Source organism: Eleginops maclovinus, chromosome 10 (assembly GCF_036324505.1).
Source record: "Eleginops maclovinus isolate JMC-PN-2008 ecotype Puerto Natales chromosome 10, JC_Emac_rtc_rv5, whole genome shotgun sequence".
Classification (NCBI taxonomy): Eukaryota; Metazoa; Chordata; class Actinopteri; order Perciformes; family Eleginopidae; genus Eleginops; species Eleginops maclovinus.
In genome coordinates this window covers 7,542,000-7,560,855 of record NC_086358.1, presented here as the reverse complement: position 1 = coordinate 7,560,855, position 18,856 = coordinate 7,542,000, and the positions used below count along the sequence as shown (strand labels likewise).

The 18,856-nt window shown below is 39.0% G+C and overlaps 1 protein-coding gene across 1 annotated transcript; it reads right to left on the bottom strand.

Moving 5' to 3' along the window:
• Positions 1 to 201: 201 nt before the first annotated feature.
• Positions 202 to 12,348, bottom strand: slc4a1b (solute carrier family 4 member 1b (Diego blood group)). Its single transcript, XM_063893762.1, has 18 exons — positions 12,247 to 12,348; positions 9,424 to 9,464; positions 7,891 to 8,071; positions 7,192 to 7,327; positions 6,069 to 6,141; positions 5,545 to 5,587; positions 5,272 to 5,456; positions 4,516 to 4,726; positions 4,212 to 4,415; positions 3,534 to 3,682; positions 3,205 to 3,399; positions 2,836 to 3,084; positions 2,638 to 2,727; positions 2,346 to 2,512; positions 1,994 to 2,235; positions 1,553 to 1,722; positions 1,055 to 1,228; positions 202 to 969 (listed from the first exon to the last, which is right to left on the bottom strand). The coding sequence occupies exons 3-18, from the start codon at positions 8,045 to 8,047 to the stop codon at positions 889 to 891; spliced, it is 2,526 nt and encodes an 841-aa protein (XP_063749832.1). The 5' UTR covers positions 8,048 to 8,071; positions 9,424 to 9,464; positions 12,247 to 12,348; the 3' UTR covers positions 202 to 888.
• Between the last annotated feature and the right edge of the window lie 6,508 nt (positions 12,349 to 18,856).

Sequence of the window (18,856 nt, the reverse complement as noted above, 5' to 3'; positions counted from 1 at the left end):
TATAGTTCATTGTATTGCAAAGGCATTCATCAAAGTGTAACATAAAATGTATTTTATTTTACAGTACCCCATTTCTTTCTGCCGTCAACAGCATATTGTTTATTGCTGTAGCCTTGAATATAGAATCATCAGAGCATTTCATTGATCTCTGCTTCCCTTACCCAAAACAAAAGAAACACCAAATGAACCTGAGTTGATAAGTCTTTTTGGAGGTAGTTTTTATTATTTATAGAGGGATCACATAAGACAGCAACATAACACACGATATAAACTTAACAACAAAAAATAATTCACAATTTGTATTTCTCCCTGTACTGCGACACAGTGTTGTTGCTCTATAGTATTACCAGTTTGATCATTCTGGCTAAGATATCTACATTTTGCTTGTAATGTTGCCTCATAAATCATATATTACTTCATTCAAATGTGGATTTTACTTGCATGAAGAAAGTGAGTAGTATAACAATAACTTAAGTGGCATGTTTCAACATTACATTCAATCCAAATTGAAAGTCGCACACTGCTTGAAGAACATATCATTTTGGCTTTTAATACTATAATCTTTTTCACTGAGCGTCCAATATGTCAATGTGTCCTTTTAATGTGATTTCAGCTTCAAGCTTAAGCACAAGCTTATTGATACAAAACAACATTAATGCAAATAACGTACCCGAGTGACTCGTCAGGAATGTTTTACAAAGACAATTTTTTTATACAAGATATCAATGTTCATAAAGATAGATTCTTTATCTGCATTTTCCATTAAAAAAGAAATACCTGTTTGAGCTCATAGGCAGAAGACATATGTGAGCCACACAAAAAATAAATATATATATTTTTGTTAAAATAAAATGATTGCTGACATGCTATAGCTGTCATGGAAGACATCTACAATGGCATCTGAGATTCACAGTATACATCCTGCCCCGGCTCCTCCTCAAAGGTCACTTTGGCGTCTTCAGCATCCAACTGAAAACAACAAAAAAAATGGTGCTTGATTCTGTATACGGTATATCTGCATACATTTATTCAGATGACAGGAGTTTCCACTTACACATTTCATCTCCAATTCAGTGAAGAAGCGGCCAGTCATAAACATGCGCAGAGGGATGGTGAGGATGAGTATGAAGGGAAGTGCGAGGGATACTGGACTGGATTTAACAATCCACAAAAGTGCAAGGCACACGATCTGGATGGCCGTAAAGAAGTGCATTCGTCCTGTGCTCACCTGTAGCCAAAATGTAAAAATGTTAATCAGTTAGAAGAGTCTGCACCCACAACCACTTTTTGTCTTCTGTTATAATTCAGCGGGGATTTGGTATGACTATATGAGTTCTGTTATTTCTCAACACCATTCAAGGGTGGGCCAATTTTGTTGATGCTCTCTTTTGAAAATATGGCTCACTTTCCTGATTCTTGAGACAGAAATTGATGTAAAAATATGTGTTATTGTTAAATATAAAACATATCAAAATGAGATAATAACCCTAAATACTAAATATCAATGTTGAACATAAAGCTAAATCTAGGCCAATATTTTAGAAAATATTACTCTGGTGGCGTAGGGTTCATCAGGGTGATATTTCTTGGGGATGAGCAGAAGCAGCATACGGTCCCACAGCTGGATGCCATTGAGTGAAGTGACTCCCATGTAGAGAAAGATCCCGAACAACGCAGACATGGGAATCATCTTTAAGATCGGCTCCATCAGAATGGACAGACCTAGAAAAAAGAGGGGTTGTGGATGTTATGATGCCTTTAGAGTCATAAAAACACAAAATAATGATGGACATCTAACGAACAATTAGGCTACATACTGTCACATACTGTATAAATGCAGGTTATTTAAAATGAAATTAATTTCAAATGGGCATCCGGAGCTCTACAGCTCATGATGCGACCTCCTTTTTGAATTAAGTTAATAAGATCATTGTGTGAGTGATTTATTGTACTTTTCTTTTAATGGCAGACTTGTGGATTATAAAACACCTACCAACAAGTAGCGCCACCAGAATGCCGCTGACCCTCTGCTCATTCACTTTCTCAATAACAGGTTTTGTTCCTTTGCTCATGACAGTGAGGGCGTTGGCGTGGGTGACAGACCGAACGGTGGCCGCGCTGAGCCATGGCACACCAAAGATTGCACCAAGTCCTCCCATGCCGACTAAAACCAGCAAGTCAAAGTGGAACCCGGAGCCTTTCACCATCTTCCTCTCAGGTTTACTCACAATTAGACTGTCAACAGATGCAAAATATAAATTAAGTTTAAAGTTAAAAACAACCAAAGATGTTATGCTTGCTCAGGTTGAAAATTCAGATATTTTTGTTTGAGGATAATGACTCACGTTGTGATCTGAGACTCCAGGAAGATCAGAATAAAGACGAGTAATGCAGGGACACAGCATGCAAACATCACCCACACAGGGAAGGCCTTGTGCTCTCCGAACGGATTGATGAGCCAGCCTCTTTTGGATGGGTTGGATACCATCAGACCTTTGGGAACCACTAGTTTCTGTTAAGAAAAACGTTTTTGATTAAATCTACCAATAGTATGTTCACTATTTACTACATTTAATCTGAATGATGCCGCTATTCAGTACATAAACTGGATTGAGAAACTTAGACTGATGGACCAACCTGAGTGTAGGTATCATCAATGTTGTAGTCCACGAGAACCATGAGGAAAATGGCAATGGGCACACCAAAGTCACCAAGCAAACGTCTGACCTGTTTGAAGAGTGAAACATTTAATTGAACAGCCAATAACATAGATAACTTTTTCATTCATGATTGGCATATTTATTACAGAAATACTAGCCTGTGGACACGACTTACCTTTCCAGGAAGAAAAGTGCCGTTCTTGAACTGGCGCAGGAAGTAAGCGATGAAGAAGCAGCCTAACATGAGGCACATGGAGAGCAGGGCTGTGTTGGGGTAAGGTGGCTTAATAATGTTAACAACAACAGTTCTGTTCCCGGTAGCGTTGTCATACATGATCATCTCCTCCACCTTTGGGTGCCACGGATTTTCTACAGTTGAATTTACATGGTCGTAATTCAGAATGAGCGGGTGAGCCTTAAAAGTCTGAAGAGAGGTCAGGAGAGAGCAGATGAGCAACTAAGACAGCTTTATAATGACAGAAAGGAAATGTATTTAATTACATTTGGACAGATGAAATGTGTGACATGGATGAAGATGGTTTACCCTTCCTAGCTTGGAAAATGTTTCATAGATGAAGATGAGGGATATGAGGATGGAGAAGATTTCCTGGGTGAAGCGGGAGATGAAACGCACCAGGAAGCTGCCCTCGAGGGCCACAATGACCACCACAATGATGACCAGCCAGACGCCAACCCACACTCTCCCCACAATGTATTCAATTTCCTGGGACTTGCAGAACTGGAAAGAAAGACAACGTGGATGAGTTTACCTTTGACCAAACATTCGTTAAAAAATCATGGGATGTAGTATTAAAGAAATGTATCATAGCTAGCTTTAGTGGGATCATCACATGGTTCAGTGGTATAACTCACAGCAAAGAAGGCCTCCTCAAACACTAACAGAGGACCAGAGAAACCGATGACCAGGACTGGCTGAGCAGCAACAAAGCAGAAGATGATCCCCTGAATGCTGGTGGAGATGAGGAGCTCTGAAACGCCCATCATGTTGTCCACCTTATCAGCTGTAGTGGCAAAGATGACAACATAGTATTAATATAGCTAATGTTTTGGCTTAATGGCCTTGATCAAAGCATGTAGGAGAATGGAAGTCATGTCTTTTCTTAAAAGGAGATGGCAGGTGATTGGTTAAAGGGTCACATGGTTATTAACATCCTCAGCTCCTATTCACACCTTTTTTGACAATATGACAATGATTGAAAGCAGGTCAACTGGCAAAAATGACATAATTTAAGAAGCCAAACATGAGGGCAATGTAACTTGGCTATGCTCTGATCACGGCCACCAGACCATAATGTTGACATGTTTAGAGGACATGACCATTATTAATTTGTGGAATTTAAATTATTCAGTTTTGTCTAGAAAATCTGTATGTGTGTGTCTTTTTACCATTATATATTAAGCGTTGGATTTCTATGAACCACACACAATTACTTGAAGGCAAGTAATCTTATCAAAGAAAAACTTCTATATTTTGAAGCTTGCAATAGAAACACCAGGTCTCATACAAATGCAATTAATATCCTCTCATACCCAGCAGTCCTCCGAAGGTAATGGCAGGAGACAATGCAGCGAAATAAATGAAGATGACTGCAGCGAGGACCTGGGCGTTTAAAGCATCTGTGATGTCACTCTTGTAGTAAAGGTAGCGCCTCTTTATGTCTCTTAACATCCCTCCAAATGGGCGACCAGTACGAGACAGCGGGTCTTCTGGGGAGGGATCATCACAAAAGGAAACTGTTGGGGAAAAAAAACAATTTTGATTTTGTGTACATCCGTTGTATATCCAGAGTGTTGTGACTGATACTGGAGTTATGGGTGTGTGTCAAAGACTCACCCTTGCGAGGTTTGGACCCGGGGCCGTTGTTTGGATCAGTGTACTGGTACCTGTCCTGCAGCAGTTTCTTCTGAAAGCTGATGATGGAGCTGAGCATCGCTTCGTTCTGGATTTCTGTAGGAGGGATGACGATGCTGCAGTCCATGAAGTCGGATACGGCGTCTGTCAGTGCACGGGGGCTTTTCGCCTGAAACGCTGCCTGGTTGAACACCTGGATGTGGAGGAGATAGTGGAGGAGATGTTAAGACTGCCCCCATTTCCTACTATCATTAACTTTGGAACGGAGTGGTAGTAAACTTCCCTCATATAAACATTCATTTTATCTGCACAATTTGTATTGTTTGTTAGGATTTAAATGTATTTTACTACCAACTACTAGCTACAACTCCCCTCATTTGTAGCTGAAGTTGTGTTTTCACCATTATCTGGTCTGTAAAAGGAATACTTCAGCTCAGAAAATGTAAAACAACAGAAAAACCGTCATACTAATGTATACATACCCCCATACAGAGTTTATTCAGTCATCCGCCCACTACTTCCCAACACACGCACTATCACTGAAACTTTACTATTTAAAACACTTTCACATAAACAGTTTCATGCTTGGAAAAAATGCTGTTAGTCTATGTGAGTACTGTTGATGTGGAATTATAGAGGGTGAATTTATTTATACAAATGAGCCTTTTAGGTGGAAATCATTCCTGAAATTCTCACACAATTTAGGTCAGAAAGTTTAGAAGGTATCAGCTAACTCACTTTGTCAGCCATTAGTGCTGCCATAGTACGGCCAGTCTCGCGGTAGTCCATGTCAGTTTCAGTGGGGCCAACCAGAGCAAAGACGAAGCGTACAGGCACCGGGGCCTCCAGGGCAGGGTCGAGCACCGCTGCTTCCTTCAGACGCACAAACACGACAGTAGGCTTTTCCAGAAAGTCCAAAGCTCCTGGTTGAAAAAAAGATAGAAGTAGAATTGTATTGTATGTATACTGCATATCCTAAATGAAACATGAACAGTGCAAACACTGGCTTACCTACTAGCACCATGGAAGCCTCAACGCTGTCAGATTCATCTTTCTGAAGGAACACAGAGTATAGAATTTCTCTCAAGGAAAGCTTGACTTAATAATCTGTGTTTTTTGAAAATGACAGCAGAAGTTGTTAGAGGAACTCTCAATCGAAGAAGCTTCTGCTTTTCTCCAATACTTACGTTTACATAGTAAACATGTCAAGACTTGTTTCGTCCATAAAACGTAGTAAGATCCAATTAGCACAAGAGAAATGTGTGTGCAAAATATTAAAAGGTCATTTAATCAACACCCACAAAAACTGAGGCTATGTGTACCAGAATAAAACAAGAATATTGTATGTCTCTAAAATAACAGAGCCCTCTTAACTCTGACTTCACTCAAGGACTTTCTAAATGATCTGATGCCAGATGTCACTTTTCCTTTTATGTTCACTGCCATCGTCTCACCATTGTCAATGATGATATCAGTTCATGTTTACATCAAAGACTTTCATTCATGTAGCTAATCTCATCAGGGGAAGATCTTACCCTGTCTTTGATTGAAAACCTTTGCAGGTCCACCCCATCAGTCAGGGCTTGTTTCTCCGGGTCATCTGATTGGCTGGAGGAAGGAAACAACACGTGTCATTGGCTGTGTAGATGTCAGACTGATGTAAGACAATCAAATGGTTTTCTTTTGCAGAACAAAGTAGTCTGCGCATACATTCAACACGGTAAGCAGCCATTCAACAACATTTAGTGGGCAGATTTGATCAAAGAGATAGCTATCATCCCCAGTTTCAGTCTTAATGACAAACTAATCTAACTGGCTGCTGGCTGTGACTTCATATTTACTGTATACAGTTCTGTATTTATGTACAACCTTGAGATCAAGTGTTGTAATCTACCTCTCAGCAAGAAAGCTTATCATAGCTTATCGAGTTTAGGAATACAAATAAAATAATGATTTATACAACGAATCCTTCATTAAATCCTGTTATCTTCTGATTAAAGGATCCTTCATCTAAAAGTTGAGGGGTTGTCACAACTACTACTTTTTTTGGAGTGGAGAGACAGTCTGTAACCATAACTGAAGGTAAGAATGAACAGGCGCTGGCCTATATAATTAAAATCATCATATATGTATTATTGACATGATATCAGTATTCTCTTTCCTAAATATTATGGGTATATTCAATGTCGGTATCTAATCTTTTATCTTGATGGGAAAAAAAGTGATTTAAAAAAAAAAAATTCTAGTGAAAATGTGCTTAGAGAGGAAGACAGATTGTCTCGGACATAAAGAAAAGGACAAATCTATGCTTCAGAAATAAAGAATACAACTTAAAATCTTACTAACATGGGGGGATTTGGGGGACATTTAACTTAATTACACAAACATTGTAACTACAATGACAGAGGGCAGACTTTTAGAGTGACCTTTAAAGGTGCAAGGTAACTTCAGTTCACATTGGTCACCTTTAAAGAGTCTTAAGCAGGTACTGTGGTTTTGAGGTCAGAGACATAATTACAGGTTTGATCTCCACAGAAGCTTCGTGTTGTGTCTAACTTTCTCTGAGCAAGATACTGGACCTCACATGCAGCTTTGAGAACAGCATCATAAATGTGGGTCATTTGTGTTTGAGTCACTGTTTGGTGATTCAAAGGATACCTTTGGTTTTGAAGCAGAGATTTCAGCACGCCTTCCTTGGATTCAGGTCTGATCTCCTTCTTGTTAACCATCTCAGTGACCATCTTCTCCGCGATGCTGGCAAATGTCTGCTCTTCACAGTCGAAAATTGTCACACCTTGATAAAGGAACATGTTGGAAAATATTGAGAGGTGATAATGAGAAGAGGGCAGTGTTGTGGTTTAAGAATAACAAGGAAGAAGCGCTGAGAGTCTGCAGGATTTTAAGGGGTTAACTTTGGCTCTTCAGCGGTGAAACATACAGTTGCCCCATTAATATTGATTAATGGGGCCAATAACATTGCATATAAAAACATGTCAAAGCAATTAGATGTTGTAGTTTGTCAATGTTGAGACAATTTAGACACTTTTAAACTGGGTATATTAAAAGCACAGTAACATATTACATCATACAAGCATATCATGTGTTTTTTAATGTAAAAAGTAGCTAGTAAATATGAGTGTGAAAAAAATAAAGTGCAGTAAAAAGGTGCCGTATTTACCCAAAAATGTAAAATAGTTCAGAAGTATAGTACTCGATTACTTATTAACGCTCCACTATTGAGCATAATGTAGCATTTTATTTACTCAAGTTAGTAAATATACTTCACTTTGCACCACAGAAAATAAAAGCTTAATTTATATTTGAAACTCTTTATGTTTCCTTTGATTTTGCTCTGACCTGTGTTCATGGTGCGCCTGAGCTGGATGAGACTCTTGAAGGTGAGGTAGGAGATGCTGGAGGACGCCCACACCCCGGCCTGAGGGTCGAAGCTCTCTTCGTAGCCCGCCCATCGGCCCGTCTCCTGCCAGTAGGTCTGCTGCTTTTGGTCCTTCATTGGCTCCTTCAGCTCCACGCTCCGCTGAAGGCACAGAGAGAAACAGAAACACCGGCTGATGAGGACATGGACGTGGGACACAAACCATGCTTGAGACGGAGAGTGGAAAATCTGCACGGGGCAGCTGGATGAAATGAACTTGCACCTCCCACAATTACAGCTTTTCAACATGTGGTGAACAGTCGGGGTTTCACTGACCACTTCCTGCTCCTGTGGGTTATGTTGTATGTTCCTATGTATCCTGAAAAATGGAAATTCTATATATAAGTAAAAAGGTTTTTGTATCAGGAAAATGTAAATGCATTTTTGGTTAGGTTCACACTAAAGTATGTCTCAAAGTAACTACCAAATGCCCATATGAACTGACAAAGGGTTATTATGTTGCTGCAATTGTACCTCTTATTTTACCAAAGTTGTAGTATTGTCATAGCAAATTATTTAGTCTTTGTCTTATTGTTCTTCTAATACAGCATTTGATGTTAGGCTACTATTCAGTACAAGATAAGGTAGAACTTAATTATCCGTGAAGGACTTTTGATAACATTTTTTTTAAAAAAGACATGTCAATTGTGAGAATGAAAAACAAATAAAGTTCAAAAGTTCGAAGTAAGTAGTACAAATAAAGTATATGTGAAAAATACCAGAGTTTAGAAGAGTTACAATATAGAATAAGTATTAATAAACTAAAATATAAAAGAAACGATGAAACAACAAATTGAATGATATTGAAAGAGAAACTTCATTATCATTAGAGCATGTAGTAGGTATTTGCATTTCATCCGGTTTCATTCCTATCAGGAATGACTTGCAATTATTCTAGTACTAAAAAAAAAACATTCACCTTTCTGTTTTGTACTTTAGTTTTCCAGACTGACTTCAAACAAACCTTTACATTTCTAAGGTTGATGGTTCAAACTAAAGGTTGTAGTTGGGTGTGAAAAGAGCAACAGAAATATCATTCTGCACACCCAATGACCCAAAGAGCCAACGCTCTCTTCAGATCAGGATCAGATAACACCACGTTCATGCTTCGCTATATTTCAGAAACACTGATGATATTTTGGGTGTTAAGTGTCACAATAAGATAATGCCATTCCTATAATCCTTTTATAATCCTCTGTGAAGCACCAGTGGGGGATTTGGAGCAGGTTTATGTAGAAAGGTTATGTGCAGGTGACACTTGTGTGTGTCTGTAAGGTAAACATGTTGAGTGTACCGCCTCAACAAACAGGGCTCCTCGCTCTGGGCCACCGCAGTTTCCGGTGTCGAAATGAATGATTGCTCTCCCGGCCATGTTTGGACTGTCAATACATGTCGTGTGCCTTGATACAGAGTGTGTATGTTTGTTTGTTTGTGTGTGTGTGTCAGTCCCTTACCTGACACTATGCACTGGGGTTGGAGTTGGTTTTCCAGGCAGCTGGAAAATACACAATGGATGTTGTTATAACCCACTCAGGTTTCTAACAATGACACAGTGAATAATATAATATGAGAATAGGTTTCCGTTATAAATCTTTGAATTTCGCTTTCGTACCTTTTTTGTGGTTAAATCAAATAGTGTGTTAACCAATACTAAATGAAATGTATTCAACTTGAATGTGCTTGTTTATATAGCTTTGCTTTCATTTGGGTGAATGAATGAATAACTGTTTATATTTGCAATAAACGTGTGAATATTATTGCTTTGGGTTGTTGAGTTTCAGTGTCATGTAAGAGATCATCCACAGTGTCAATTTCATTTCAGATTGAACCAAAGCGCTGAAGTTGACTGTGACAACAGCACGATTATTTCCAAAACACAGCTGAGCAGCGGGGTGGAATTTGGATTACATGACTAGATGCTCTGTGTGTGTGTGTGTGTGTGTGTGTGTGTGTGTGTGTGTGTGTGTGTGTGTGTGTGTGTGTGTGTGTGTGTGTGTGTGTGTGTGTGTGTGTGTGTGTGTGTGTGTGTGTGTGTGTGTGTGTGTGTGTACAGGTACATCTCAATAAATTAGAATATCGTGGAAAAGTTCATTTATTTAATTAAGTCAATTAAAAAACTTAAACTCATATATTATATGGAGTCATTAAACACAAAGTGAAATATTTCAAGTCTTTATTTGTCTTAATCTTGATGACTACGGCTTACAGCTAATGAAAATCCAAAAATCAGTATCTCACAAAATTACAATATTGTGAAAAAGTTCAATATTGTAGACTCACGGTGTCCCTCTAATCAGCTAATGAACTCAAAACACCTGCAGAGGTATCCTGAGCCTTTAAATGGTTTCTCAATCTGGTTCAGTAGGCTTCACAATCATGGGGAAGACTGCTGACTTGACAGTTGTCCAGAAGACAGGCATCGACACCCTCCACAAGGAGGGTAAGCCTCAAAAGGTAATTGCTAAAGAAGCTGGCTGTTCACAGAGTGCTGTATCCAAGCATATCATAGAAAGTTGAGTGTAAGGAAAAAGTGTGGTAGGAAAAGGTGCACAAGCACCAGGGATAACCGCAGCCTTGAGAGGATTGTTTAGAAAAGGCCATTCAACAACTTGGGGGAGCTTAACAAGGAATGGACTCAGGCTGGTGTCAGTGCATCAAGAGCCACTATCTACAGACGTATCCAGGACATGGGCTACAACTGTCGCATTCCTCGTTTCTAATCACTCCTGAACCAGAGACAACGTCAGAGGCGTCTTACCTGGGCTAAGGAGAAAAATATCAGGTTTATTGCTCAGTGGTCCAGTCCTCTTCTCAGATGAAAGTAAATGTTGCATTTCTTTTGGAAATGAAGGTCCCTGAGTCTGGAGGAAGAGTGGAGAGGCACAGAATCCACGTTGCTTGAAGTCCAGTGTGAAGTTTCTACACTCAGTGATGATTTGGGGAGCAATGTCCTTTGCTGGTGTTGGTCCACTGTGTTTTCTCAAGTCAAAGGTCAACACAGCCGTCTACCAGGAGGTTTTAGAGCACTTCATGCTTCCTTCTTCTGACAAGCTTTATGAAGATATTGATTTCATTTTCCAGCAGGACTTGGCACCTGCCCACACTGCCAAAAGTACTAAGACCTGGTTTAATGACCACAGATTAACTGTGCTTGATTGGTCAGCAAACTCGCCTAACCTGAACCCTATAGCGAATCTATGGGGTATTGTCAAGAGGAAGATGAGAGACAAGAGACCCAAAAATGCAGACGAGCTGAAGGCCGCAACCTGGGCTTCCATAACACCTCAGCAGTGCCACAGGGATGATCGCCTTCATGCCACGTCGCATTGATGCAGTAATTCATGCAAAAGGAGGCCCAACCAAGTACTGAGTGAATATTCTTTTCAAAAGGCCGACATTTTTGTATTAAAAGTCGTTTTTTCTTATTGGTCTTATGTAATATTCTAATATAGATACTGATTTTGGGGTTTTCATTAGCTGTAAGCCTTAGTCATCAAGATTAGGACAAATAAAGGCTTGAAAATATTTCACTTTGTGTTTAATCAATCCATATAATATATGAGTTTAATTTTTTTAATTGACTTAATGAAATAAATTAACTTTTCCACGATATTCAAATTTATCGAGATGCATCTGTAAATATGTGTATATGTAAATCATCAAGTATAAATTGGCATATTCTTAAATGTACAGTTAATAAAAAATAAACCTTGTAGCGTTGGAGGGTGTAAATGCTCTGTGCAATCATCTCAGGATGACCAGACAATCATAACTGTATTGCTTCATGTTGCAGGGAATTATACATCACACATAGACACAAAAAATACACATTTAATGGATGTTTCAAAATGCATCATGTAAAAACTAAAGTCATATCGATTAAAGCATGCAGATTTCAGTTTTTTGTGATGGTATGTGTCTACTCATGTAAAAGTTATCTTTTGATGTTGTTGTCATAATAAGCGAGAGTCTACATTAAATCAAAGCATCAAAATATGTTTTGCAAAGCACTTTGTAATGAATGTCACATTTTCTTCTCATTTGTCTGACATTAGGTATGAATGCCTCCTGGGTATAACTTTCTTTAGAGTAGTACTTAGTGGTTCAGGAATATTTGAAGAAAAATGTAACTGAAAATGTGTGCACTAATATTTGCAACCAAAAGACACTAACAGTTACGTTTACAAGAGTTCTTCTATGTTTTATGCTTCAAAGTTGCAGCTTTACTTTTTTACACCAATTCCATTCATTCTTCTAGCAGAAAAGATGACACTTACCTCCTGCAGGAACTCAGCAGTACAACAGACTGACAGCAGGATGGTAAAAAAGCATGACTTTATAAACACCACTGCTTTAAAGCTGCCTGTGTTTGTTTGTTTGTGTGGGTGAACACACACACACACACACACACACACACACACACACACACACACACACACACACACACACACACACACACACACACACACACACACACACACACACACACCCACACACACACACACACACACACACACACACACACACACACACACACACACACACACACACTCTAATTAACTCTGAACCTCAGAGCGATGTGTTCTTGACTCACCCATAATATTGATAGTAAATACAGCAACTTTATGTGCAGGAAACCAGTCTCACTGTCTCATTATCCAACCACCATCTTATCACATTTGATGTCTGTGTTTGTGAGGACAACAAAGGCTTGGATTACACTGCCGGGTATGCACGCTCACCTTCAACATCACCGGGGTGGACAGGGAAACATTTTTCCTTTTATCTTCTTCCCTTCCTCTCCCTTCAAGAATGTCAACGTCTTGGATCTGTCCATCTTTGAAAAACTGAAGCCTGAAAGTTAATGAAACAAATTATTAGTCTCCTTTGCACTGTGTTACCAGATTTACCCCCCCCCCCCCCACACACACACACACACAAACACATGCTATAAATGCATTTATACAAGCATGGCTTCACACATGCACAGATATGCAACTTATATAAACCCTTGGGCAGTCTTACAGATATCTGATTTAAAACTATGAAAGCAATGTGGCTTCAGATCAAACAGTACAGTTGTTGGATAAGCACACATGTTACCAACACGTTCAATAATAATGTTTATTTTTATAGCACCTTTCATACAAGAATTGCAGTTCTTTATTTCATCTATAGTTTGGCAATAATAAAATGTAATTTTCCCTGGGACAGCGTCAAACTATAAAGCGTGTATTAGAACAGATGAAGTACGCTAATTGCTTTTCACTGTTTAGTACACATGTAGCTATGTGAGAGATGGTGCCAACTGTAAATAGAGGGAACCTGCATCAATTTATCAGTTGATGCAACATAATAAACTAGTGTTATGATCAGAATTGTAATAAAATGCAGGAACATAAGAAGTCATGGATAATGAATAGTTACATTATTTTAATGTACAATCATCCTCTTTATTGAATAGTCCATGTGACCACATTTTCAGATCTGAATGCGAGGTTTGGTTTACTTGGATCCCAAGTAGCTATACTGTATTTCAATAGCAACTTGTCTTCCCTGAACTTAAAGGTTTTCCAAATACATACAGTAGCTATATATAATAAATGAATTCCTAAAAAGTGAGAAAACTTAACAACTCATCCAATCAATCACATCTTACAGAAAACAATATGTAATAGTTGGAAAATGAAACAAAATAATAAAAATCATATAATCACATAACATAAATTTTCAGATGCAAAGTTAACTTTTTGTTAAACATATATTGCTTTTTAACATTACAAATACTTGGTAATCATTAAAACGCCGCCATGGCTTCTCTGTATTCAACTAGTCTTATGGAGGCAACAAAAAACATAGGTTACAGTCATATAATAATAATGAAACTCAAAATAATTTCTGGTGTTGTTTGACTGGAGGCCTACTTCCCGCTCAGCTGTGAAAGTTATGGTCAAAACACCAAGGACACCAAGCTTATACATGTAGTGACAGTGTAGAGCTTTGAATGTGTCTGCTATTTGGAGATGAAAGTTGCCCAATAAAGCTCTTTTTTAGGTTCATATTTATATTTTGTGCCTCTACTGTGACATGTTTCCATATTTTAATGTACAAAAAGGTCTTTATTTTCTCCTGTTGCCTGTGCTGCTCTGACCGGTTAGCTGGCCGGCTCTGTTGTGAGCTGCCTGGAAATGTCCCTCCCTTAAGACTATCTCCTACTCCACCGCCAGCCAATAGAAGTGTGATTGTCACATAGTGATGTCACTATGTTACAGAAGTTAGGAGTCCAATCAAGGCGTTTCAGGCAGGGGGGGATTGTGTTGGAGGGAAACTCCATCGAGAGCTTATTTAACACAATACAAGAAATGGAAAGCCACAACAGGGCCTCTTTAATCAATCATTCCTTTATTTAAATAAGAAAACATTACCAGAACTGTCCGTTCCCCAGAACTGTACACAATATATATTCTAGATTCACGTCCCTCAGTGAGATTCAATCACGCTTATGTGAAAATCTCAGAGCTATTTTCAGTTTGATGTACAGGTATAATTATACAATGGAATAAAGGCAATTGTAGTTATGCTGCAACTGAAATCAAAAGTAAAATTATTCAACAATTGAAGTCCAGTGAAAGAGATTTAACACTGAGGTTTGAGCCAGTGGCTGCTGTGCGTGCAAGGTACTGATATGACAACCCAGGGTTATTTTGAGAATTGCTGATGACCCACGGTGGGAGAGGCTTAAACATCTGAATGAATGGCAACAAGCCAAAATGAGCAGAACAAAAGCAGCAATCGTTTATAAAGAAATGCCTGCTGGTGATTACACAACACACAAAATCATTTCCATCATCCCTAGTGGTTAAAATCCACCATTTAACAAACCAAACACATTCTTGGAAATATAATTTGCTGTTATAAAATCATCTAACAGTAAATGTACATGAACTGCTGTACCCCTTTACTTCAATGATATCTGCTGCTCAGCAGGAGGCAGCATTGTCTCAGTTTATGGCAGCAGCAGCATCATCAGTGAGAGTGGTAACTGAAATGGTCATGTTTTCTCACTCTCAATTTGTTCCTGCTTCATCTTCACATTTATTGTCTTGAATCCTTTAAAAACATGTAACAAAACAGGATAATCTACCAAGCAGATCCTTAGTTTCACTGGGCTAGCTTGCACAGTGAATCCTACCCTCCTGTACCTCTGTGATTCAGCAGGTTAGTCTTGTGTCTGTGGGAGCATGTACGTGCTTCATATCAACCAAATCTGTGTGTCTGAATGCATAATGGGCTGCATTGACAGTCAACAGCCTGAGGCTCAGTTCTACCCCGGTGTGTGTGTGTGTGTGTGTGTGTGTGTGTGTGTGTGTGTGTGTGTGTGTGTGTGTGTGTGTGTGTGTGTGTGTGTGTGTGTGTGTGTGTGTGTGTGTGTGTGTGTGTGTGTGTGTGTCGAACCCAACAAATCGATACAAAGGCCCTTTCACCCCCACAAAAAAGCCCCTCCAATGTCAGCAACACAGACACAAAAAACTTTCTAATCTATACTTTTTGATTGATTCAGTGAGAACAACAACAAAAAATGCACAAATGCTTGGACATCATGCTGAATGAAGGTGCAGAAATGACTGTATACACACAGAATACCAGCAAAGTGTGGGGGTCATGTCTTAAACATGACCCCCCCACACTGTGCGTTGTCATTGGGTTGAGGCCAGGTCACAGTTGAAAGGTCCCGTTCTCAACAGAGGAGAAGCATTCATTCATTGGGAGTTTTGGAGGGAAGTGGGAAAAAGCTCATGATCATCTTTACCTATAGAAAAAAAACATTATTATCATTGTTCTCTGTATATTTGTTTGGCAGGCTCATTTGTAGCGGATTTTTGACCAAGTTATATATCCAAGAAAAGGTTACAGGTCTCACATAAGAGTGAAACAACTAAATGTAAATCTGTAAGGAAAATCTGAATCAGGAGCAGGGCTCGCGGCATGTAAAAGAGATATTGCTCACATGATGTGCAATGACCTCTAATGTAAAATTAAGCAACTACATTATTCTTCCTATGAGACGTGGTAGCTAGTGAACAGAGGAGGGAGGGTGTACAGTAAAAAGAGAGAAAAGGGGGGGGGGAAGACAGATCCGATCAATAAAGCGCAGATGAGGGAGTCCCACGGGAAGGGGGTGAGTTTCGTTGCCATCTGGTCTTCCCAAGGTTCACTGTGGTACCAAATTAACCCCACTATTTTATCTCCACAGCAGGCACACAACCAAATTAAGAGTCTCTGCACTGACTCACTAAACCAAAGCTCTATTGTACATAATGATGCTGGTTTGTTGAACTTGAAGTTGTTTAGAAAATACACCACATAAGAGGAATGCTCCGCCAGCACTACAGTGCTCTCTGAACACAACATGATATCACTCTCAGGCCAGTTATTGGTGTGAGTGCTCTCAGAGAAATGTAAGGGCTTCCTTGACTTGTCATATGATGCCTCTACCTCTATTACGGTGCATTAGGAGACAGAAAGCTTGCAAGCTGTGGATCACATTGTCTGTGCTCCTCTGTTGCTATATGAGTGACAGGTGGCCGGTGTTGGTGGAAGGAAAAACCTTTTTACCAGTTTTAATATAGATATACATGTTTGCATTGGAGGTAATATCATTAAATGTAAACATAGGACATACATAAGCAAGGAAGGATTACCAAAACTGGGGCCCGCACACACACCATCTGTCACCAGTGAGTGGACAGAGGACGGGTGGTCCAGGAGACGTAAACTGTCCCATCTCATGTTCCGAGAAACTGATTCTGTTCCAGGTGGCTGGTCCTGTTGGAAAGTGTGTATGTGTGTGTGTGTGTGTGTGTGTACATCTGTGTGACTGCATAGTGTGTTAGGCTAGATCCTTGTCTTTGTATATGCATGCTCTAAATCCCCTTTTTTCTTACCAGTAAAAAAAAAAAGGAGGATGAATATACAAAAGCTTGCTTTCTAAAAAAAAGAATGTGGGCTTCCAAAGTTCTGTTTTGTTTTCTAAAACTTCCAATAATGCTTTTTATTTGTTATCAAATGTAAAGTCTAAAAAGACTCTATATCTGTGATATGGAAGGAAATTCAAAGGATTTATCCGTAAACTACTTTTGATCAGTTCATGCATTTATTCCATCTCTCTCCGGGCCTATGAATCTAGTTTTTATGTCAGCTTTGAATGTATTTTAGACTTCATAAATACCCATTAAAACAATTCAAATGTGCTACTCTTACGGTTATAAGGTTGTAAGTTATAATGTTAATATTATTGGTGTTGAAGTACTTGTTAGAGAGTTACTTAAAAAAGTGTACTGCATGTTAGTAAGCTTAATTTCATATCAGCATCAAAAATGTAAACGTTTCCAGAGTGATTTCAGGTGAATTAATCAGTGATTAACTTTATGAATTACAGGCGCAGTGCTGAAATGTAGATGAATATATTCCGGAAACTAAAAAAGGACTAACTGATTTTCTTTTTGTCTGTCTGTCTGTTTCTCCCTCTCATGTTTTATTTATCCACACATAGCAACCGCAACCCAGCTTCCTCTCTCCTCCTTTGCCCCCATGTCCTCCTTACGTGGTCTTTAAAAATCACTGTCTCATCATGATGATTCAATCAAGGAAGACATTTCATTCCTTCCATCTTAAAAGTCAGAAGAAATAAATAAACTCCTACCATGTTTGAGGAAGCACTTACATAGATAAAAAGTATTTAAACATAATATACTCTATTATAAATTAATGTAAAGCATACAATATTGATTTTCCTTTTTAAAATCATTTACAATCCTGCTTCGGCCTTCATATGAAAACTGGGTGTAAGACGCCATTTTACTGAGCCCATGTGTGGCTCACAAAGATTTTCCAACTATTGTACATGTCCTTATCTTTTTTCCCAATATCTGACAATATTTTAAACAACTATACCTTAGTGTGTCCATCTGCTAAAAAGTTTACAAGAGGAGCCTGTCTGAAAGTAAACAATAATACTCCTTAATGGCGCTTAACATCATACTAGTAAGCATTATGCACGAGCAGAAACTGGTTCAGTGACCTTTAGCATGAATTGTTAAAGAAAGAGATCCAACATAATGTTTTGCTGAATTAGAAATTCATTTTGCAGGCTGTGCACAAACATGAAAGATTAAACACATCTGTCCGTTAACCCCACAAGCAACACACCGAGCAGGGTGGCATGTATAGTCATGACCTAAACCCGAGTGAACATGATGTGCTACCAGGTTTATTTCAGGCCAACACTTGGCCTCAGGTGTTGGAATACAGAAGGTTGCCTCTTCTTATGCATAAAAGGCAGCAGTGTTTCTGATCAGAGTCGTGTGATGATTCCTAGCACTGACACACAAAATAAATCATATAATAAAGTGTTTATTTAACATGATGTCATAAGGGATTCAGATCAAGCCCATACTCCTATTTAAGTTGCATGTACGCTGCTGCAAATCATTGCGTGCATCCCTGGATCTCAGATATTCTGTGTTAAAGTAGCATTCAGAGGGAAGTTTGTTGATGTTGCTGCTGTCTTCAGGCTGTGCTGATTGGCAGAAAAACAGGCATCAGGCTTCAGAATGTCAAAGTCACCAGGCAGAAACAGACAACTATCCGCTGGATCTCATCAGTGTTAGAGGTTGTTCAAGGGAGTGAAAGTTGGAGAACAAAATACATATAATTTATATTAAGTAAGACTTTAATCTATATAAAGTAAGACGTTAAGGCAGTTGGCACAATGCAGTCAGCCACTAGCAGATGATGATTCAGGAGTTTGGTTTTCCCGACTGAGCAAGATCATCCCAGTGCAAGCCCTTTAAAAAGAGAGCAGGTTCGTGTGTGTGCGTGTGTGTG